At 46.5% G+C, this 24,263-nt stretch overlaps 1 protein-coding gene across 1 annotated transcript in view; it reads left to right on the top strand.

Moving 5' to 3' along the window:
* Positions 1-513: 513 nt before the first annotated feature.
* LOC698907 (uncharacterized) overlaps positions 514-24,263 on the top strand; it is a 59,807-nt gene continuing 36,057 nt past the window's right edge. Inside the window, exons 1-3 of the mRNA XM_002801168.4 lie at positions 514-670; positions 11,363-11,482; positions 12,168-22,807. Of these exons, the coding sequence (XP_002801214.3) occupies positions 22,805-22,807 (3 nt within the window). The 5' untranslated portion in view covers positions 514-670; positions 11,363-11,482; positions 12,168-22,804. The remainder of the gene's footprint in view (positions 671-11,362; positions 11,483-12,167; positions 22,808-24,263) is intronic.

The following is a 24,263-nucleotide window of genomic DNA, read 5'->3' as shown; positions in this document are numbered from 1 at the left end:
CTCCGTCTCCAAAAAAAAAAAAAAAAAAAAAAAAAAAAAGTAGCAGGGCATGCCTGCAATCTCAGTTACTCGGGAGGCTGAGGCAGTGAGGCAGGAGAATCGCTTGAACCCGGGAGACGGAGATTGCAGTGAGCCAAGATCGCACCATTGCACTCCAGCCTGGAGTAATAAGAGCGAAACTAGGTACCAAAACAAAACAAAACAAACAAACCACAGTCCAAATGTTCTTTTCTTACCCTTAAGTAGTAAATAAGATGCATTATACAAGCCGACCCAGGTAAGGGAAAGAGCTAGTGCATCTCAAGTCTCAGCTCACTTCTTAATTAGCTGTAATTCCCTGTGCACGTTACCCTACCTACTTCAGCCTGTTTTCCTATCCGTAAAATACACTAATGCTGAGAGGAGGGGGGTGGTATGGAGAGAGTGCTGGTGCTTTATCCAATCAGTGGCGCTGGCGCGGGAGCCGCCCAGTTGGAGAGGAGGGCGTGGCTTCCGGCATTTGGTGGGGCTTTTGTACCTCGCTGGCGCCAGAGCTTGGGATCTGTCTCTGCTGTTCTTCATCCTCCACCTCGGGAGCGCCCGGTGACTGTCACAATCTGTTGCCCTGTTATCTGCAGGTTCTGGGAGACGCACAGTTAAGATGCCAGGACATCCTGGAAGATGGGAAAAGGTGAGTGTGCGGGGTTGGGCATCCCGAGAGGGGAGAGCGGTGGTACCGGCCTCCCCACAGTCCGCTCCCGGGTCGCCCACCAGAGTCCCCGCTGGCGCAGCTCCACCCTAGGTCCCTCTCGCCGTAAGATGGCGGCTGGGCCCGTAGCCGGGACCCCGGTGTCTCGCCGCGACCCGACTGTGCGGCGCCCTGTCTGGAGCTCCCTGGGCAGCTCTGCGCGCAGCCCCGAGTATTTCCCGGATTGTTCAGGGATGCCAGGCGGGTCATCAGGGCAGAATCCTGACTCGGTGGGTGCGTGGGAGGAGCTGCGGCAGGTGAGACTCCCAGTCTCTTTTTTTAAACATTTTGTTTGAGACGGAGTCTTGCTCTGTCAGCCAGGCTGGAAGTGCAATGGCGTGATCGCTGCGACCTCCGCCTCCTAGGCTCAAGCGATTCCCGTACCTCAGCACACGCGAGAAGCAGGGATTCAGACCTGCGCCACCACGCCTGGCAAATTTTTGTGTTTCTAGTAGAGAAGTGGTTTCACCATGGTGGAAACTGGTCTGGAACTCCTGGCCTCAAGTGATCCGCCCGCCATGGCCTCCCAAAGTGCTAAGATTACAAGCATGAATCACCGCGCCCAGCCTCTTCTAGTAAGTATTAAAGGGAGTCAGTGTTAAAACGTTAACGAGTTTATTTGAGCAGTGATTGGTGAAATGGAAAGCACCCAGTCATAATATGTGGCCCACCTGAGCGGCATAAAGGAAAGGGTTTTATGAAGGGCGTGTGAGAAGGCAAACCAAATTCAAAAAGTGGTTACAGTTATGTAGTCATCTTATTTGTATGATTCAGGTGGAAATTTCCTGGTTATGTAATCAGAAGTTAATTGCAGGTTTATGATTGGTTAAGCCTGAATTTTGTTTCTGCCTAAAAATAGTAATTTGTAAGAAATCGAGTTAGGTTTTTTTTTACTTATGAACACAGGTTACTAGAGCCCCTTCAGTCTAATTTCCTGCTTTTTAATTATCTTAACACTCCACAGGAGGACTGGTTTCCTCGGTGACTTACTAATGTATGGCAAAGAGGACTTCAAATCCACCTTTTCTCCTAGCTTAACTCAGGAAATTATAAATTTCCACTTTCGTTCCTACATTCTCAAATGTAGGAAATGAGGACAACTTCCTCTCTCCAATTTACAACACTATCAACTATTTGTCCTTTATTGTACATTTCAAACATAGTGTTTTAATTGTTAATTATGTTTTTACACAGCAGTGAATGGCAGGTTTTTAAATATTTGTTTTCTGTCTGTAAACAGGTTTTTTTTTTTTTTTTTTTTTTGAGACGGAGTTGCACTCGTGTTGCCCAGGCGGGAGTTCCTCTGGAACTCCACTGTTAAAAAAAAAAATCTCTGCGCCTCTCCGCCTTTTATCTTCCTTAGGCACACACACCTTATTAGTACATATTTGGGTTGAAGGTTTGCTTTGGAGAAATTACAGGGCCCTTTACAGCAGCCCTCTAGTCTTTTCTTGGTCGTGAGTTTCAGAACTGTCTGGGATAACCCAAGATGCCCACAGTGGCCATATCTCTTGGAGTGTCTAATGAATATCATCCCCTGGATCACCTCTTAGAGGACAGCCTGAAGAGTAAGAGTGTAGCCTCTCAGAAGAGCAGCTGGATGGCCTAGGCCTGTGGAAAATTTCCTTGTATACCATTTGTCTAAAAAGCTAACCACTTAGAAAATTAAAATTATTTTTTCACAAAGGAACTCTTATGCACTGTTGGTGGGAGTGTAAATTAGTTCAACCATTATGGAAGACAGTGTGGCAACTCCTTGAAGACCTAAAGACAGAAATACCATTTGACCCAGCAATTCATTATTGAGTATTTACCCAAAGCAATGTGAATCATTCTATTATAAAGACACATGCATGCGTATGTGCATTGCAGCACTATTCACAATAGCAGAGACATGGAATCAACCTAAATGCCTATCAGTGATAGACTGGATAAAGAAAATGTTGTACATATACTCCATGCCACTGTGCACCCATAAAAAAAAATGAGATCGTATCCTTTGCAGGAATGTGGATGGAGCCGTAAGCCATGATTCTTAGCAAACTAACACAGGAATAGAAAACTAAATACCACTTGAACTTAAAAGAATTTGGTAGCTTTTCCAATAATTCCCTGACAGCATTTTGATTTTTTTGTATATGACATCTATTATGTATAAGACATTTGGATTACACAGATGAACAGGGTTCGACATACCTGCCCTACAGGAGTTTATAGTTCATTGGCATGGATAGGTGTAAATGATTAATTTATTCTGGAGAATAATACTTGTAAATAAAAAGACTTGTATTGAGGAGCTGAATGGTAATAGTGATCAATTGTGCCACTGACATAGAGGGAAATCAAAGAGGGCTTTATAGAGGAGGTGACATTTGAGTGGGTGTCAGGGTTTAATACAACCTTTTTTTGTGTTAATGCTGCTGGTGCAGAGTATACTCTTTTTTTTTTTTTTTTTGAGACTGAATCTCACTCTGTCACCCAGGCTAGAGTGCAGTGGTGCAGTGGCTCACTGCAACCTCCGCCTCCCAGGTTCAAGAGTAGCTGGGATTACAGGCATGAGCCACTGCACCCAGCCCCAGAGTAAAAAATTATTTGCAGCCTGGCCAACATGGTGAAACTCTGTCTCTACTAAAAATTCAAAAAATTAGCTGGGCATTGTGGCGTGTGCCTGTAATCCCAGATACTCAGGAGCCTGAGGCGAGAGAATTGCTTGAGCCCGGGAGGCGGAGGTTGCAGTGAGCCAAGATCGCCGCTGCATTCCAGCTTGGGCAATAGAGCAGGACTCCATCTTAAAAAACAAAACAAAACAAAAACCTGGGCATGGTGCTTCATGCCTGTAATCCCCGCACTTTGGCAGGTGGAGGTGGATGGATCACAAAGTCTGGAGTTTGAGACCAGCCTAGCCAATATGGTGAAACCCTGTGTCTACTAAAAATACAAAAATTCGCCAGGCATGGTGGCGGGCACCTGTTGTCCCAGCTACGCAGGAGGCTGAGGCAGGAGAATTGCTTGAACCCGGGAGGTGGAGATTGCAGTGAGCCGAGATCACGCCACTGCATTGCAGCCTGGGTGACAGAGCAAGACTCAGTCTCAAAAAAAATTATTAAAAAAAAAAATGTTACCCGTTGACTCTGAAATATATTGAGGGGTCCTCCCCCAATGACATAAAAATGAACAAGTGTGTAAACAGTTAAAAAGTTCCTTCTCAACCTTTTTTTTTTTGGAGCGACAGGGCTCTGTCTCCCAGGCTGGAGTGCAGTGGTGTGATCTCAGCTTACTGCAAGTTCTGCCTCCCGGGTTCACGCCGTTCTCCTACCTCAGCCTTTCAAGTAGCTGGGACTACAGGTGCCCGCCACCACACGCGGCTAATTTTTTTTTGTATTTTTAGTGGAGACAGGGTTTCACCATGCTAGCCAGGATGGTCTCGATCTCCTGACCTTGTGATCTGCCCGCCTCCGCCTCCCAAAGTGCTGGGATTATACAGGCGTTAGCCACCATGCCTGGCGGAGATGGAGTTTCACTCTTGTTGCCCAGGCTGGAGTGCAGTATTCTAATCTCGGCTCACTGCACCTCTGCATCCCAGGTTCAAGTGATTCTCCTACCTCAGCCTCCTGAGTAGCCGGGATTGCAAGCACCTGCCACCATGCCCGGCTGATTTTTATATTTTAGTAGAGATGGGGTTCCATCATGTTGGCCAGGCTGGTCTTGAACTCCTGACCTCGGGTGATCCACCCGCTTTGGCTTCCCAAAGTGCAGGGATTACAGGTGTGAACCACTGTGCCCAACCTTACTTAAGCTTTTTATATTGTAGTAGAAAATTTAAGTCTTATAATTTCCTTAAAATATTCCATAAACTATGTGTTGGAGTGATTAATCTTTTCTTGAAATATTGGTCATTTTTGTTTTTTGACTTTTTTTTTTTTTTTTTTGAGACTGAGTCTTGCTCTATCGCCCAGGCTGGAGTGCAGTGATGTGATCTTGGCTCATGGCAACCTGTGCCTCCCGGTTTCAAGGGATTCTCGTGCCTCAGCCTTATGGATAGCTGGGATTACAAGCGCATGCCACCATGCCCAGCTAATTTTTGTATTTCTAGTAGAGACAGGGTTTCACCATATTGGCCAGGATGGTCTTGAACTCCTGACCTCAAGTGATCCTCCTGCCTTGGCCTCCCAATGTGGTGGGATTACAGGCATTGAGCCACTGCGCCTGGCCATACATTGTTCATTTTCTTATTTAAAACTAAGTGAGTAACCCTGAGTGGTAAGTAGAAGCCTGAACTCAGTGACTCCAAGCTAAGTATAGTTTTGCCTGTAAAGGGAGATCATTGAAGGAGCGGCCGGTTCTGCCCGAGAGCCTCCTCTACAGATGTCCCAGCCTGCTCACAATAGCCATAGACAGAGCATTTATACTTAGAGGAGCCGCAGAGCCCTGAAAACCTTGAAATCCACAGGCAGATACAGTTGGGATTGGCACAGAAGTGGGGTTGGGAAGCTCTTTCTGGGAATAGAGTTGTTGTTATTCCGAGGTTGTTTCTAGATTTTGTAAAATATGACAAATTTAGATTTAGGTAAGAAGTCTCTTAATTTTTTTGTCTCATTCTCTCACCCAGGATGTAGTACAGTGGTGCAATCTCGACTCACTGCAACCTCGACTCACTGCAACCTCTGTCTCCCATATTCAAGCGATCTTCCCGCCACAGTCTCCCCTCCCTAGTAGCTGGGACTACAAACGGGCGCCCCGATGCCCGGCTAATTTTGGTATTTTTAGTAGAGATGGGGTTTCACCATGTTGGCCAGGCTGTTCTCAAACTCTGGACCTCAGGTGATCCACCCATCTCAGCCTCCCAAAGTGCTAAAATTACAGGTGTGAGCCACTGTGCTTGGCAAGAAGTTGCTTAATTTTTTTTTTTTTTGAAATGGTATTTTGCTGAGTTCCCCAGGCTGGAGTCCAATGGCACGATCTCGGCTCATTGCAACCTCTGCCTCCTGGGTTCAAGCAATTCTCCTGCCTCAACCTCCCAAGTAGCTGGGATTACAGGCACCTGCCATCATGCCCAGCTAATGAATTTACTTAATTTTAAAGTAGTATTGCAACAAGGGGAAAGCACCAACTATAAGATGTTGGAGAATTTTAAAGGTTAGAGAGAAAAGGACTTTCATAAAGAAGAGAAAACAAGGTCAGAAAAAAACTGGGAAGGGGAGGGATAGAACGTGGTGAAAGTAGATGCTAGATCAGGGAATATTTTATGCAGAAGTCAGCCTGGTGATTTTTTTTGTTTGTTTGGTTTTCTTGAGGCGAGGTCTTGCCCTGTTGCCTAGGCTGGAGTGCAGTGGCACAGTCTCAGCTCACTGCAGCCTCCGCCTCCCAGGTTCAGGCAATTCTCTCACCTCAGCCTCCCTAGTATCTGGGATTACATGTGTACCACCACGCCTGGCTAATTTTTTATATTTTTTTTATTTATTGTATTTATGTATTTTTTTGTTTGTTTGAGACAAAGTCTAGTTTTGTTGCCAGGTGGAATGCAGTGGTATGATCTTGGCTCACTGCAACATCTGCCTCCTGGGTTCAAGCCATTCTTCTGCCTCAGCCTCCCGAGTAGCTGAGACTACAGGCGCAGGCCAGCACACCTAGCTAATTTTTGTATTTTTAGTAGAGACAGGGTTTCACCATATTGGCCAGGATGGTATTGATCTCTTGACCTCATGATCTGCCCACCACAGCCTCCCAAAGTGCTGGGATTACAGGCGTGAGCCCCCACGCCAGCCTGAGTGCTATTTTAAATCATCCAGAATCAGCTGTGTATAATTCTCAGCAAAGTCAGTGATTTAGAAGCATACTTTGCAAATTGTGTCGTGTGCAACAATGAACTGGAGATCTTCTTGAAATGCAGATTCTCATTCAAGAGATCCGGGGTTGGTCTTTTGTTTCTGCATTATTTTTTTTGTTATTTATTTATTTTTTTAGAAAAAGTCTCGCCTATTCCTCACGCTGGAGTGTGGTGGCAATACTTCTGTCTCAGCTTTTTGAGTAGCTGGGATTACAGGTGTGTACCTGTAATAATTCATGGAGAATATGAAATTGAGAGTTTTATAGGATTTGCAGGTTTATAGCATTATAGCAAGAATGGCAAAAATCTTTGTTTTCTTTTTGAGACTGAGTCATCTGTCACCCAGGATGGGGTGCAGTGGTGCGATCTGGGTTCACTGCAACCTCTGGCTCCCAGGTTTTAGTGATCTCCTGTCTCAGCCTTTTGAGTAGCTGGGATTGCAGGTACGCACCACAAAGTCTGGCTAATTTTGTATTTTTGATAGAGACATTTCACCATGTTGGTGAGGCTGGTCCTGAACTCCTCAATTTAAGTGATCCTCCTCCTTTGGAGTCCCAGATTGCTGAGATTACAAGCATGAGCCACCATGCCTGGCAACAATCTTTCTTGGACTATATTGACTATATACTAAATTTTATCCTAGCAATTTTTTACATATTAATGAACAATACAACAAAATAATTTATGAGAAGTAATAATATTTGTCGCTGTTTAATATGCGTCCCTGGGCCAGACACAGTGGCTCACGCCTGTAATCCCAGCACTTTGGGAGGCTGAGGCGGGTGGATCACAAGGTCAGGAGTTCAAGACCAGTCTGGCCAACATCGTGAAACCCCATCTCTACTAAAAATACAAAAATTAGCTGGGTGTGGTGGCAGGCGCCTGTAGTTTCAGCTACTGGGGAGGCTGAGGCAGGAGAATCGCTTGAACCCTAGGGGCAGAGGTTGCAGTGAGCCAAGATCATACCATTGCACTCCAGCCTGCCAGCCTGGGCAACAAGAGTGAAACTCTGTCTCAAAAAAAAAAAAAAAAAAAGAATATTTTGTCAAATATTTAGTACATAGTAGAGCTTTTTTTTTTTTTTTTTTTAATTTATTTATTTATTTTTTTAAGACAGAGTCTTGCACCGTTGCCTAGGCTGGAGTGCAGTGGCACAATCTTGGCTCACTGCATCCTCCACCTCCCGGGTTCAAGCAGTTCTCCTGCTTCAGCCTCCCAAGTAGCTGGGATTACAGGTGCCCACCACCACGCCCAGCTAATTTTTTATATTTTTAGTAGAGAGGGGTTCTTCCATGTTGGTCAGGCTGGTCTCGAACTCCTGACCTTAGGTGATCTGCCCGCTTTGGCCTCCCAAAGTGCTGGGATTACAGGCATGAGCTACTGCCCGGTGACTCTTTTCTTACCTGGGCTTTGCTAATAGTAGAGGTTGTGACCTGTCTCTGGCTCCAGCACTTAGATATTATGACTCTCCTCCCCTGCCTGGTCTATGCCCACAGAAAAGAGAGTGACTTATCGCTAGGCTCAACACACAAGTGATTCGATTCTTCTTCATGATCCCAGCCCACACGGCTTATTGTGACATCTTTAGACCAATCACCTAGGTGATGTGACTCTCCTTTTCTTCCTGGGAACTGTCTATAATGAGGATTGTGACACATCACTTGGCCCAGCACTTATGTGATGTGACTCTCTTCTTTTGTCTGGGTCTATCAAATTGGGTGATTGTGTCATATAGCTTTACTCACCACCTAGATAATGTGACTCTCCTGTTTCTCCTGAGTCCTACCTACAGAGGTCATTGCAACATATCTCTGAGCCCCTCATTTAGGTAATTTGACTCTCCTGCCTGGGCTCTCTGCTCAGTGATTTTTGTGATGTCCGGAGCTGCACGCCCCGGCCATAGCGAATAATAACTGACGATTAAAAACGCCTGAGCTCTATTCATTTCCACCTTCTACCTCCTCCCTAGATTTACCTTTTTCCCTGTATTAATACCTCATAAAAGATGGCGCTCTTCCTGCTTCTTCTTCACCCATTTTTCCCGCGCCCGTGAAAATTACTACCTGACAGCGCAGGTGCAACATGACGTTCGACCAGAGAAACCAATACCTATCTGGCCACGCCTCCACTATGAGATCATTTTCGCCTTGGACCAACCCCTTCCCCTCCAAGTGTATATAAGGCACTGCATTACCGCCATTAAACGAGACTTGATCAGAGCACTGTCTTGTCTCCATTTCTCGTATCTCTTGTTCCCCAAATTCCCACCCCCTCCTCCAGGGCCTGCTTCGACTATCCCGCGGGCCGGGATATTGTGACACATTTTTCGATTCAGCATCTAGGTAATGTGACTCTTCCCCACTGCTTGGACTCTGTCACAGAAGGTATTGTGATGTATCACTGGGCTTGACACTTGGGTGAAGATACTATCTTCTCCTGCCTGGGCCCTGCATGAATTGTGTATTTTGACATGTCACTGGGTTCAACACACGGGTGATTCAGCTCTCTCACATGTACCATGAGCATGGGTTATTGGGACATTTATTTTTGTTCATCACCTGAGTGATATGACTCCTCTCCCCCCTGAACCCTGTCAAAAGGAAAGATCGTGACATATCACTGAAACCAGAACTTAGGTGATGCGACTCTTCTATCTAGCAACCACATATTTTGGGAATTGTGGCATTTCACTGGGCCAAACACCTAAAAAATGAGAGGCTCCTGCCTCAGCCCTGTCCCCAGGGATTCTTGTGACATATATCTGCATCCATTACATAAAAGATGTGATGCCTTTTCTGCCTGCACTCTGCCCTCAGGAAAGATTGTGACACACTGCAGGGCCCAGCCACCAGGTGATGTGTCTCTCCTGCATGTGCATAACTTTCAGGAGAAAATTGTAACATGCCACTGGTTGAAAACCCAGATGATGTGACTGTCCTGCCTTTTCACAGCCCTCAGGGAAAAAAATTTACATATCATTGGCCCAGCATCCAGGTGATGTGACTCTCCTGGGTGCTTTCTGCCAGCAAGTTGGTTGGTAACATGTATCTCATCCCAGCTCACAGGTTTGATGATGACTCTAATACTTCATACCAGCCAATAGAAGAGATACTGTCTCTCACAGCTAGGCTTAGAAAAAGGAGTAAAATCCCAGGTCTCCTCTCTGCATGAAGGTTATAGAGAATCACCACTCTCTCGTATATTGTATAAAGCACTCGGATGGTACAGTGTACAGAGCATGTCATCATAGGACCCAGCAAACAGGTTAGATCATGTTTCATGGAAGCACTCCCTACCAATTTTTAGAATTGTCATCCTCACACATGGTAAAAGCCCACTGATGAGGTCGTAATTCTCATGCACAGATGCAGTCCACAGTTAAAATTGTGACTATCATATGTGAACATGTGTGTTCACATATCATATGTGGCCACAGTTGAGATGGTGACTCATTTCTAAACCCAGCTCATAGGTGGCTGAGGACTCTTCTCCCTGGAGCCAGCCAATTGGAGAGATGTTGACTGTCATAGCTAGACTTAGGACCATGTTAGATCATGGGTCCAAAGCAGCGCAGAGTTCTCAGAGCAGGTTTCAACTCTCATGCACACCATATACAGTCCACAAGAGAGTGCTCTGACAGGGCCAAGCACACAGGTGAGATTGTGAAACATATTCACACCCAGTCAATACCAAAGACTGTCATTTACTTAAATAAACACACGCTACTTTTGAGATTCTGAACCTCACTTTTGGAGGCAGTTGATTGTTGGAAAATTGACTCTTATTTGTGGATTTTGTCCATAGTTGGGTTAGTGACTCTTTAATCAAAATTCAGCACACCTTTGTGACTGTAACTTCACTATGGAGCTTTATTTATTTATTTAGAGATGAAGTTTCACTCTTGTAACCCAGGCTGGAGTGCAGTGGCCTGATCTCAACTCACTGCAACCTCTGCCTCCTGGGTTCAAGCGATTCTCCTGCCTGATTCTCTCGAGTAGTTGGGATTACAGGTGCCCACCACCCCACTGGCTAATTTTTTGTATTTTTAGTAGAGCTGGGGTTTCACCATGTTGGTCAGGCTGGTCTTGAACTCGCGACCTCTAGTGATCCGCCCACCTTGGCCTCCCAAAATGCTGGGATTACAGGTGTAAGCCACCATGCCCAGCCTAAGGCACATAATTTGCAAAGGAAATTGAGGTTCTTGCACAAATCCAGTCCACCACTGAGATTGTGACCCCTGTACTTAGACCCAACATGCAGGAGGTATTGACTCTCATCCCTTGACTGAGGACAAGCGTGTAATTGTTAATGTCGTCACTAGACCTTTCGACAAGTGTAATTGTGACATACACCTTGGCCCAGCATCTGAGTTATTTGTCTCTTTCCTGGGCCCAGCTCATAGTGACATATCACTGGACCTAGACCCTTGGTAATGTGATTCTATTCTGCCTTGATACAGCCCATAGGGGTCATTGTGACATCACTGGGCATTGCACGCAGGTGATATGAGTCTCCTCCTCTGCCTTGGTGCTGCCCACAGGTGTATTGTGACATATTGCTGGGTGTATGTTATGTGACTCTTTTGTTTGTGCCCTAAACACATAGGCCATTGTAACGTTGCTGAATCCAACACCCAGGTGATGTAACGCTTCATCCTGGACCTGTCTACAGAGGGGATTGTAATATATGTCTTCACCAATCACCCAGGAAATGTGACTTTTTATTCCTGCCTGTTCTCCACTCACAGGGGATATTGGGACATATTGTTGGGTACAGCACCTAGCTGATGTGACTTTTCTTTTTTCTAGGTTCTGCCGACAAAGGAGATTATGACATATTGCTGGGCCTAACACTAAGGTGATGTAACAGCTTTGGCTGTGCCCTTGGAAGGCATTGAGACATACTGCTATGCCCAGCACCAAGATGATGTGAGTTCTCTGCCTGAACCCTGACCACAGGAAGCATTGTGACCTACCTATTGACCCACTGCAATCTCTCCTATGGGAAAAGCACAGATAAATGCTCTCTTTTACCGACATGATTTGACATTCCTCTACTGCCTGGGCCATGCCCACAGAATAGAGTGATTTATCGCTGGACCAAGCAGTGATGTAATTATTCTGCTTGGTCCTTGCACACACAAGTCACTGTGATATATGTTTGGACCCATAACCTAGATGATGTGCCTCCTCTTCTGGGGTTTGTCCACAGCGGCAATTGTGATATATCGCTTGACGTAGCTCCTATGTGATGTGACTCTTCGTTCATGCTTGGGCCCTTCCCACTGGGATGATTGGAACATAAAGCTGAGCCCAGCACCTAGGTTATGTGACTCTCTTCTTGTTTATGAGCCCTACCGGCAGGAGACATTGTGACATATCTCTAGGCCTCTCACTTAGGTAATGTGACTTTTTTGCCTAGGCCCTCCCCTCCAGAAATATTGTGAAATATTTCTGGACCAAGAACCTAGGTGATATGACTCTCCTCTTTTGCTTGGGACCTGCATACATTGCATGTTGCAACATGTCTCTGAGTCCAGCACCAAGGTGATGTGACTGCCCTGCATGGATGCTCCCACGGAAATATTATAACATCTCTTTATTCATTATCTAGGTAATGTGACTCTTCTCTTCTGCTTAAGGCCTGCCAAAAGAAAAGATTGTGACAGATCACCGGACCCAGCACCTAGGTGATGTGACTCCCCTCATTTGCCTGAGACCTGCTATATTTTGGATATTGTAACATACAACCGGGACAAACACGTAGGGGCTAGAAGGCTTCTGCCTGAGTCCCTCCCACAGGAGACCTCGTGATGTTTTTTTGTTGGTTTTTTGTTTTTTTGAGATGGATTTTTGTTCTTGTTGCCCAGACTGGCATGCAGTGGCGCGACCTTGGCTCACCACAACCTCTGCCTCTCGGGTTCAAGCGGTTCTCCTGCCTCAGCCTCCCGGATAGCTGGGATTACAGGCATCTGCCACCATGCCCAGCTAATTTTCTATTTTTAGTAGAGACAGAGTTTCTCCATGTTGATCAGCCTGGTCCCGAACTCCTGAAATCAGGTGATCCACCTGCCTAGGCCTCCCAAAATGCTAGGATTACAGTTGTGAGCCACCGTGCCCAGCTTTGTGATGTATTTCTGCATCCATCATGCAGGAGATAAAACCCTGTATTTTTGCCTGCATTCTGCCCACAGGGAAGATTCTGACATATCGTTGGGCCCGGCAACCAGTCGTTGTTGTGTCTGTCATATCTGGGCCCAGCACCCAGGGGATCTCACTCTTCTACCTGTGCCCTGCTTTCAGGAGGGGATTGTAACATCCCTGGTAAAGCCCCCAGTGATGTGATTCTCCTGCTTGATGCCTGCCCTCAGGGAGGATTGTGACATAGCCCTGGCCCAACACACAATTGATGTCACTCTTGCATTCGCTCTTTACATACAGGTAGGATTGTGACATATATCTGGCCAAGCATGCAGATGTAATGATAACTGTCATACCTTGCAGAAGCCAATAGGAGAGAGAATGTTGCCCTCAGCTAGGCTGAGGAAAATTAGAAAGTCTTTCTGTACAAAAGTCATAAAGAATTAGTACTCTCTCACATATATAAAGCCCTAGTGTGTACAGAGAATGTCATAACAGAGTGCAGCACACAACTGAGATTGTACTTGTCCTCTGCACACCACACCAACCTTTACAGTTGTCACCCTGATCCATTGACAAGAGTCCACTAGTGAGGTCTTGAATCACATGTGAACACAGTCCACAGTTGGAATCGTGACTGTTATATGTGAACATCTGGCTACAGTTGGGATGGTGACTGATTTCTAAATCCAGCTCATAGGAAGGTGAAGATTCTCCTATCTGGACTCAGTCAATTAGAGAGACGTTGACTCTCATATCTGGGCTTAGAACCACAGGAAAGATTCTGGAGCTCCTTCCTGTGGAAAGGTCACAGAGGATTACCAATCTTGCGTATTGTAGAAAGTCCTCAGGTGACACAGAGAGTGTCTGTCCAATGCACACCCAGGCAACAGTAAGGATTGTCATTCTCCCATGTAAACACATCCCACTATTGAAGTTCTGAATTTCACAGAGGCTGTCAAAAGTTGGATAATTGCCTCTCGTGTGGATCTGGTCCACAGGTGGGTTAGTGACTTCTAGACCAAGAGTCACCACACGTGTAAGTCTGTGACCGCACTAAGAAGATACAGTCTGCAGAAGAAACTGTGGCTCTTTTGCACACATTCTGTCGATCATTGACATTGCGACTCATGTACTTAGACCCAACATACAGGAGGTGTTGACTTTCATACCTTTAGAACCTGGACATGTTTGGAATTTCTAATCTAATCCCTGGACTTGCCTGCAGGTGTGATTGTATGCATCTGCAGGGCACCTTAGTGATTAGACTCTCCTGCCTTGGCCAGGCCCACAAATGAGATTGTTACATATGGTTTGACTCTGGACCTCCAAGATGTGACTCTTTTTTCCAGCCTTGGAGCTGCCCACAGGGTGCATTGTGACATATTCCTAAGCCCTGCACTCAGGTTATGTGACTCTCGTTTTTTGCTTAGGCCTGAATATTTTTCATGTTAAGACATATTACTAGGTCCAACACCTATAAAATGGGAGACTGCCACCTGGGCCCTTTCTACAGAGGGCCTTGTGACAGACCTCTGCATCAGTAACCTGGGAGATGTGACTCTCCATTTTTACCTGTACTCGCCCCACAGAAAAAACTGGCTGGCCCCGGTACCAGGTGATATGTGTCTGCTGCCTGGGCCTGGACCACAGAGGGCATTGTTACTGATTGCTGGGCTCAGCACCCAGGTGATGTGATTCTGCTGCCTGTGTGCTGCTTTCAGGAGAAGGTTGTAACTTATTCCTGGCTGAGTATTCAGGTGATGTCACACTCCTGACTGGTCTCTGCCCTCAGAAAAGGTTGTGTCAAGCCAGGCCTGGTGGCTCATGCCAGTAATACCCAGCACTTTGGGAGACCAAGGTGGGTGGATCGCCTGAGGAGTTTGAGACCAGCTGGCCGACATGGTGAAACCCCGTCTCTACTAAAAATACAAAAAATTAGCTGGGTGTGGTGGCAGCCACCTGTAATCTCAGCTACTTGGGAGCCTGAGGCAGGAGAATTGCTTGAACCCGGGAGGGGGAGGTTGCAGTGAGCCAAGATCATGCCACTGCACTCCAGCCTGGGCAGCAGAGCAAGACTCTGTCTCGGGGAGAAAAAAAAAAAAATTACAAAAATTAGCTGGGCATGGTGGCATGTTCCTGTAGTCCCAGCTACTTGGGAGGCTGAGACATAAGAATCATGTACTTGAACCTAGGAGGCGGAGGTTGCAGTCAGCTGAGACTGTGCCATTGCACTCCAGCCAGGGCAACAAGAGCGAAACTCCATCTCAAAAAAAAAAAAAAAGGTTGCGTCATATTCCTGGCTAAAAACCCAGATGATGCGACTCTCCTCTCTCCCTATTCACAGGCAGGATTGTAAAATAATTTTTTTTTTTTTTTGAGACAGTTTCATTCTATCCCCCAGGCTGGAGTGCAATGGCATGAACTTGGCTCACTGAAACCTCCACTTCCCGGGTTCAAGCAATTCTCCTGCCTCAGCCTCCTCAGTAGCTAGGAATACAGGCGTGAGTCACCACACCTGGCTAATTTTTGTATTTCTAGTAGAGACAGGGTTTCCCATTGTTGGTGAGGCTGGTCTCAAACTCTTGAGCTCAGGTGATGCACCTGCCTTGACCTCCCAAAGTGCTGGGATTACAGGTGCGAGCGACTGCGCCTGGCCTGTAAAATATATCTTGACCTTGATCACAGATGCAATGATTACTCTCATACGTCACACTATTTAATAGGAGAAATGCTCTCTCTCTCTCTCTTTTTTTTTTTTTTTTGAGACAGTTTCGTTCTTGTTGCCCAGGCTAGAGTGCAATGGCGTGATCTCCGCCCACTGCAACCTCAGCCTCCGAGGTCTAAGCAATTCTCTTGCCTCAGCCTCCCAAGTAGCTGAGATTACAGGCATGTGCCACCATACCCAGCTAATTTTGTATTTTTAGTAGAGATGGGGTTTCTCCATGTTGGTCACGCTGGTCTCAAACTCCCGACCTCAGGTGATCTGCCCACCTCGGCTTCCCAAAGTGCTGGGATTACAGGCATGAGCCACTGCACCCAGCCCAACCAAGATGCTGTCTGTTCCGGCTAGGCCTAGAGTCATGAATATGATTCTGGGTCTCCTTGTACAAAGGTCATAATGAATTCCCACTTTCTTGCATACTATATAAATCTCTTGTGGTACAGAGAGTGTCATTACAGGGTTCAGCATACAGGTGAGATTGTGGTTCTCATATACACTCCCGGCCAACTGTTAGAATTGTCACCCTCACACGTGGACAGAGCCCACTGGTGAGGCCCTGAATCTCACACACATACACAGTCTACAGTTAAAATTGTGACTGTCATATGTGAACATCTGGCTAGAGTTGAAATAGTGATTTATTTCTAAATCCAGTTCATAGGCAGTGAGAATTCTACCTGTCTAAGCCCAGGTAGGAGAGTCAACATGTCCCTAATTGGCTGGGGGACATGTTGACTCTCCTACCTGGGCTTAGGGCCAAACAGTTCATGGAAGGGATGAAGGCTCTCAGCTCTCATGCACAGATTCAGTTGGTGAGCTTGTCACTAGCACACTTAGACCCAACATACAGAATGTGGTGACTCACATGTCTAGAACTGGGACATGTGCAGGATTTTTAATTACTGGACCTTCCTGCAGGTGTGATTGTGACATATGTCTTTGTTATGCACCGGAGTGCTTTGATGCTTCTGTCTTGGTTCAGCCTGAAGTGAAGATTGTGATGTATCACTGGACCCAGCATCTCGGTGATGTGACTTTTGTTTTTGGACACCACAAATTTTGGGTATTGTCAAATATTGCTGGATCCTGTACCTATGTTATGTGACTCTCCAACCTGTGTCCTGCATGTTGTGCCATATTGCAGCACAATGTTTCACATTAGACATCATTACATATTGCTGGGCTCAACACCCAGGTGATGGAACATTATTTTCCTGGGCCCTGACTACAGGGGGCTTTGTGACATAACTGAATGCCCATAACCATGGTGATGTTACTCTTCTCCTGCCTGGTCTCTGCTCACAGGGAAATTGTGACATACCATTGGCCTAGCATCTTGGTGATGTGACTCTCCTCTTTTTTCTCAGGCCCCACATATTTGGGTATTGTGACATACTCAGATGTGACACTGGGCTCAACACCTAAGGGATGGGGAGTCCCCTACCTGGCTCCTTCCTCCAGGGGGCATTGTGATATACCTCTGCACAGGTATGTCACAGTTATTACCTAGGAGATGTGACTCTCCTCTTCTGCCTGCACCCTGCCTACAGTGAAAATTGTGGCACATTTCTGTGGCCAGCAACCAGGTGATGTGTTTCTCCTGCCTGGATCTTTATTACAGAAAAGATGGTTGACATATCACTAGGCCCAGCATCTAGGTGATGTGACTCTCTTCTGCCTGGTCCCTGCTTACAGGAACATTGTAGCATATTGCTATGCCCAGCACTTTTCTCTTCTTTTAGGTTTTGCCTGCAGGAGACTTTGTGACATTGCTGGGCCCTGCACTGACATTATGTGACTCTTCTGTCTCTGTTTTGCCTACTTGGGCCACTGTGACATATTGCTGGGTCCAACATCCAGGTGATGTAACTTTTATGCCTGGGTCCTGGCATCTGAGGACATTGTCTTTGCACCAATCACACAGGTGATATGATTTTCTTCTGTTACCTGGTCTGTGCACACAGGAAAAATTGTGACCTCGGCCAGGCGCAGTGACTCATGCCTGTAATCACAGCACTTTGGGAGGCCGAGGTGAGTGGATACCTGAGGTCAGGAGTTCAAGACCAGCCTGGCCAACATGGTGAAACCCTGTCTTACTTAAAACACAAAAATTAGCTGGGCATGGCGGCAGGCACCTGTAGTTCTAGCTACACAGGAGGCTGAGGCAGGAGAATCGCTTGAACCAGGGAGGTGGAGATTGCAGTGAGCCGAGATGGCACCACTGCACTCCAGCCTGGGTGACAGAGCGAGACTCCATCTCAAAAAAAAAAAGATTGTGACCTTTTGCAGCACATAGCTGATTTAACTGTGCTTTGTGGAGTACACCAAGCAGGTTGTCAAACTGATAGTTCCTTTACTGAAATTTTATTTCCACGATGGCGTTGGAGGGGCAGCAGCAGAATCCATGCCTTTTCTCCTGGAGTGTGCGAGAGTCTGTAGTCCTGAGTATCTCACACAGATGTGGCAATTTATGTGATGTTCTAATTAAGACCGTTGGTACAGAAACAGATTCAGACGTCTTCTCGGAAATAATGCATTGTTTAGCAAAGTGCATTGAAGTAATGGGAGATGGATGCCTTAGTAATGAACATTTTGAAGAACACCTTTGCCACATGTCCTCAGGACCTTCTGAGGGCCGTGCTATGGGGCATGGTCACTCATATTTGACTCTGAATAAATTTCTTCAAATATTTTAAAGAGTTTAACTCTTCATTGACACAGCTGATGTATGGAGCACGCTTGCTGTGCCAACCAGTGTTTCAAAGCTGTTTAGATATTTTTGCTCATTAAATCTTCATCAGCAAAAACTGTAGGTAAGTTTAATGATTCCTCATGTCACAGACAAGGTAACTGAAAGAAGAAAAAATTTAGGAACTTGCCCAAAGTCAGCCAGGTAGGAAGTGGCTGAGCTAAAGTGTGCTCTGACCTAATCCTTCCTGCTTCCCTTTTACAGACAGTGCTGTTGTGCCTTGATTAGACAACTATTCATTGATCACCTGCCATGGGCTGAGCACTGTGATTGGCACTGGGAATATAGTGGTAAACAAGACATAGCTCCCCGGAACAAAACTATAAGGAAGTAAACAACAAACACCAAGATTATATCAAAGATGTGAAATGCCCGAACGTGCTGCTGCTATAAAGAATTCCACAGGGTTATTGGGGGGTAGATTGTAATTAAAAGGAGGTGGGTAAAGCAAAGCTTTCCAGAGAGGGCTAGAGCTGAGCCAGGTCTGGATGCTCTTATCAATGTGAGTACTTAGAGTTTGTCTCAGTTTATTTGCAGCCCCTAAAATCTAGAATTTGTCTCAGTTTCTTCATATGCAGCTAAAATCTTTGGAATGTCTGAAAAGAGAAGCATCTTTTGTATGTTAATGAGATGACTTCTGGCTGGAGGCTTCTGGACAGCCTCAGGACCAGGGTTGATTGCCAGAGAAACCAATTGTGTAACAGAGCATTAAAACTCTCAGCTGGCCGGGCATGGTGGCTCCTGCCTGTAATCCCAGCACTTTGGGAGGCGGATCACCTAAGGTCAAGAGTTCAAGACCAGCCCAGCCCAAACGGTGAAACCCCATCCCTACTAAAAATACACAAATTAGCTGGGTGTGGAGGTGAGCGCATGTAATCCCAGCTACTTGGGAGGCTAAGGCAGGAGAATCCCGGGAGGCGGAGGCTGCAGTAAGGCGAGATCAAGCCACTGCACTCCAACCTGGGTGACAGAGCAAGACTCCATCTCAAAACAAAAAAACACTTCTTACCTCCTTGGATGGTAGAGAAGCAATCTGGGCTTTGTAAAAGTAAAAAGAGTACCTTATTTGATTCAACTAAGTGAATTGTTAAAGGGGCATATCAATGAAAAGCTCTTCCACCCCAGCCTCACTAGTTAAGTACCAGTTAGGGGAAGTTCTTTTGGTATCCTGAAATTGCTTTCTGCCTTTCCAGGCATATCATTAAGAAAGGGCACACTCTTAAACCAATCTGTAACCTCATACCATTCTCAAAAAAAAAAATTAAGGTTAATTTTAGGTTTATACCAAAAGTGCACAATTTAGCAATTTAGCTGTTTTCATCAAGCCAACAATATTTTACAAGCTTACTTAAGCCAAGATTATTCTGTCTTGTGCTGGGTTTTATCATTTATAACCCTTAGGGCAAATCTTAGAGTATTCTTGCAGGAATAATCATAAAACCACTTTTTTTTTTTTTTTTTTTTTTTTTTGAGATGGACTCTCACTCTGTCACCCAGGATAGAGTACAGTGGTGCAATCTCGGCTCACTGCAAACTCTGCTTCCTGCGTTAAAGCTGTTCTCCTCCCTCAGCTTCCTGAGTAGCTGGGATTACAGGCATGCACCACCATACCTGGCCAACTTTTGGTATTTTTAGTAGAGACAGGGTTTCACCATGTTGTCAAGGCTGGTTTCGAACTGCTGACCTCAAGTGATCCACCCGCCTTGGCCTCCCAAAGTGCTGAGATTATAGGCATGAGCCACTGCACCGGGCCAAAACCCCCTTGAATAAAAAATTGTTGCTGGGCCCGGTGGCTCACAGCTGTAATCTCAGCACTTTGAGGGGCTGGGGCAGGTGGATCACAAGGTCAGGAGTTCAAGACCAGCCTGGCCAACATGGTGAAACCCCGTCTCTACTAAAAATACAAAAATTAGCCAGGCTTGGTGACAGGTGCGTGTAATCCCAGCTACTCGGGAGGCTGAGGCAGAGGTTGCAATGAGCCCAGATCACGCCACTGCACTCCAGCCTGAGCAACAGAGTGAGACTCCATCTCAAAAAAAGTTAACGAAATGCTAACAATATTTAAGACATTGCTGATACTATTTTACCAATAATTTTAAAGTTGCCTTATTTGTTAAAGATTATACGTAAGTCACATAAACTTTTTTTTTTTGTTTTTGAGATGGAATCTCGCACTCTCGCCCAGGCTGGAGTGCAGTGGTGCCATCTCGGCTCACTGCAAGCTCCGCCTCCCGGGTTCACGCCATTCTCCTGCCTCAGCCTCCCGATTAGCTGGGACTACAGGCACCCGCCACCACGCCCGCCTAATTTTTTGTATTTTTAGTAGAGAGGGGGTTTCACCGTGTTAGCCAGGATGGTCTCGATCTCCTGACCTCGTGATCCACCCGTCTCGGCCTCCCAAAGTGCTGGGATTACAGGCATGAACCACCGTGCCCAGCCTCTAATTTTTCATTTCTGATTTAAAGTTGGATGTCTTGGCCCGGCGCGGTGGTTCACTTTGGGAGGCCGAGGTAGGCGGATCACGAGGTCAGGAGAAGGGGACCATCCTGGTTAACACGGTGAAGCACCGTCTCTACTAAAAATACAAAAAAATTAGCTGGACGGGGTGGCACGCGCCTGTAATCCCAGCTACTGGGGAGACAGAAGCAGGAGAATAGCTTGAACTCGGGAGGTGGAGGTCGCAGTGAGCCAAGATCGCATTGCGCTGCTGCACTCCAGCCTGGGCGACAGAGTGAGACTCCGTCTCAAAAATAAATAAAAATAAATAAAGTTGGATGTCTTGTAAGATAATGCTGAGTAATGCAGAAATACATATAGACATTTGTGCATGTGATTTGTCCTTATACTCTCACAGACCCCCCCACACCACAAAAGAAAACAGGTAACTACAGCCTGACCATTAGGGCCAAGATCAAATAGCAAAATAAGTTTGCCTTTAATCTGTTTTCTTCATATATAAACAGAGGAGGTCAAGACTGTGGACAGGGCTGGGCTCATGCCTGTAATCCCAGCACTTTCGGAGGCCGAGGTGGGCGGATCACGAGGTCAGGAGTTCAAGACTAGCCTGGCCAAGATGGTGAAACTCTCGTCTCTACTAAAAATACAAAAACTAGCTGGGCGTAGTGGTGGGTGCCTATAATCTTAGCTACTCAGGAGACTGAGGCAGGGAATTGCTTGAACCCAGGAGGTGAAAGTTGCAGTGAGCCCAGATCGTGCCACTGCACTCCATCCTGGACGAGCACGGTAGCTCACGTCTGTAATTCCAGCACTTTGGGAGGCGGGGGTGGGCAGATCACCTGAGGTCGGGAGTCCGAGACCAGCTTGACCAACATGGAGAAACCCCATCTCTACTAAAAATACAAAAGATTAGCTGGGCGTGGTGGTGCATGCCTGTAATCCCAGCTACTTAGGAGGCTGAGGTAGGAGAATCACTTGAACCCCCAGGGTGGAGGTTGTGGTGAGCCCAGATCGCGCCATTGCACTCCATTGCACTCCAGCCTGGGCAAAAAGAGCGAAACTGTCTCAAAAAAGACTGTGGAAAGATATGAAGACAGAGTTTTTTCTCCTGTCACCCCATCAGTTTTTGTTCACTGTCTAATCTCTGGAAGGAAGGTGGGCAACAGGTGGCCAGCAGTGGTCTGTGTGTGGTTATCTTATTCTTGCTGCTTTCTGCTTTTTTTATGACCACTATCTGTTCCAACCTGGGAACTGAGGAGAGATGTTGGTGTCCCCCACCTCTGATGTGCAGGCCCTTCATTCAGCTGACATCTCAGCCGCACTTCAATATGGCAGCTATTGGCCACGTGTGGCTACTGGGTGCGTGGAATGTCGCTGGTCTAAACTGCAATGTGCTAGAAAGGTAAAATACAGAGTTAGTTTCAAAGATTTAGTTTATATATATATATAACTTTATATTATATATATAAACTTTATATATATTTCATTATTGCTCACAAACTGATAATATTTTGGATATATTGGGTAAATTAAATTGTTACATCAACTCCACCTTTTTCTTGTTTCTTTTTAAAGTTGGCTACTAGAAAGTTTAAAATTCACATGTGGCTTATATTTTATTTCAGAGGGGTTGCCTTTTTAAAAAAATCTCAGGCTGCTTGCTCAAATGCCAGAAGCCAGGAAGATCATCAAAACTGAAATTTTAAAATTATTGTTATATATTTTTCCTTTGTGAATAGCCATATAGTATATTATTTATAAATACATGAAACCTTATACACGAGGTTAAATGCAAATACCCTCCGGGGTGGGCCTGGCTCAGCTCAGGGAGGAAGGCCTGCCTGAAAAGGCTGCAGCTTAGGCTGTCACTCTTACTTCATTCAGTCCAGCATTTGGTCAAGTCTTCTGTCACTCAAGGCCTGAAGCGGCCGGGCCTTAGACGGTTTCCAATCAGGGACGCTGAGCTGGGGACTGTCCAATCAGGCACGCAGCTGGAGCGGACAGGGCGGCTTCCGGGATTTGGCGGGGCCTTTGTCTCTCGCTGCAGCTGGAGCTCTTGGTCTCGTCTTCCCTGCTCTGAGTCTCCCTGCTCCTAGAGGCCCAGCCTCTGTGGCCCTGTGACCTGCAAGTATTGGGAGATCCACAGCTAAGACGCCAGGGTCCCCCTGGAAGCCTAGAAATGGTGAGAGTGGCGGCTCCGACATCCGGAGAGAGAGGGAGGGGCTGGTTGGAACCGGTGGGAAGTGGCTGTGGCGGACTCGGGCCTCCCCTCAGTCGTCTCCGCAAACTGCGCCCCGAGTTCTCCTTGCCCAGTTCGGCCTCAGTCCCCTTCAGCCATAAGATGGCGGCAGCGCTGATGGCCGGGCCCCCGGGCCTCTTGTCTGTTCCCTGTGCAGTGACTGTGCCCTCACCTGGAGCCCTCTGGGTAGCTCTGCACCCGCAGCGCCGCGTCTCTCCCGGATTGTGCAGGGACCACGGGAGGGTAGTCGGGAGAATCCTGACTCGGCGTGCGGGTTCGTGAATGGGAAGAGCTTTAGTCCGCTGCGTTTCCAGTTCCTCTTTCCCCCTATTAAAAATTTATGGCAGGCAGGGCGCGTTGGTTCACGACTGTAATCGCAGCACTTCGAGAGTACGAGGCTGGCGGATCGCCAGAGGTCAGGAGTTCGAGACCAGCCTGGCCAACATGGCGAAACCCCGTCTATACTAAAAATACAAAAATTAGCCTGGCGCAGTGGCCCACACCTATAATCCTAGCACTTTGGGATACTGTGGCACGCAGATCACGAGGTCAGGAGTTCAAGATCCGCCTGACCAACATGGTAAAACCCCGTTTCTACTAGAAATACAAAAACTTAGCCTGGCGTGGTGGCGCGGTCCTGTAATCCCAGCTACTCAGGAGGCTGACGCAGGAAAATCGCTTGAACCCGGGAGGCGGAGGTTGCAGTGAGCCGAGATCGCGCCATTTGCCCTCCAACGTGGGTGACAGAGCAAGACTCCATCTCAAAAAAAAAAAAAAAAAAAAAAAAAGCCGAGCATAGTGGCGCATGCCTATAATCCCAGCTAGTCGGGAGGCTGAGGCGAGAGAATCGCTTGGACCCGGGAGGAGGTTGCAGTGAGCCAAGATCGCCCCACTACACTCCAGCCTGGGCGACAGAGTAAGACTCTGTCTCAAAAAAACGTAAACAAAACAAAAAAAATGGCAGTCTCCGCAAAAATATTAAATAATTTCATCAAAGAGTGGTTCAAAAATTTTAGATCACCCCTGTGGGTTGTAGTTTTTGGTTCATAAGAGGGCCTTGAAAGACTTTTATAAGGTGCATGATGCAAAAATCCCAAATTCAATAATTGGTTAGGTACAGTTATGTTTTTTCTGTCTTCCTGTCTTTGTTTCTCTCCTCTTCTTTTTAGTGTTTTTTTTGGTTTGTTTGTTTTTTTACGGAGTCCTGCACTGACGCCCAAGCTGGAGTGCAGTGGTAGGATCTGCAACCTTCGCCTCCCAGGTTCAAGCGATTCTCCTGCCTCAGCTTCCCGAGTAGCTGGGATTATAGGCTTCTGCCACCACGCTCAGCTGATTTTTATATTTTTAGTAGAGACGGAATTTCTCTATGTTGGACAGGCTGGTCTCAGCCTCCTGACCT

This window comes from Macaca mulatta, chromosome 19 (assembly GCF_049350105.2).
Source record: "Macaca mulatta isolate MMU2019108-1 chromosome 19, T2T-MMU8v2.0, whole genome shotgun sequence".
NCBI lineage: Eukaryota > Metazoa > Chordata > Mammalia > Primates > Cercopithecidae > Macaca > Macaca mulatta.
The sequence above is the reverse complement of the archived record's forward strand: the minus strand, read 5'-3'. Positions and strand labels throughout refer to the sequence as shown.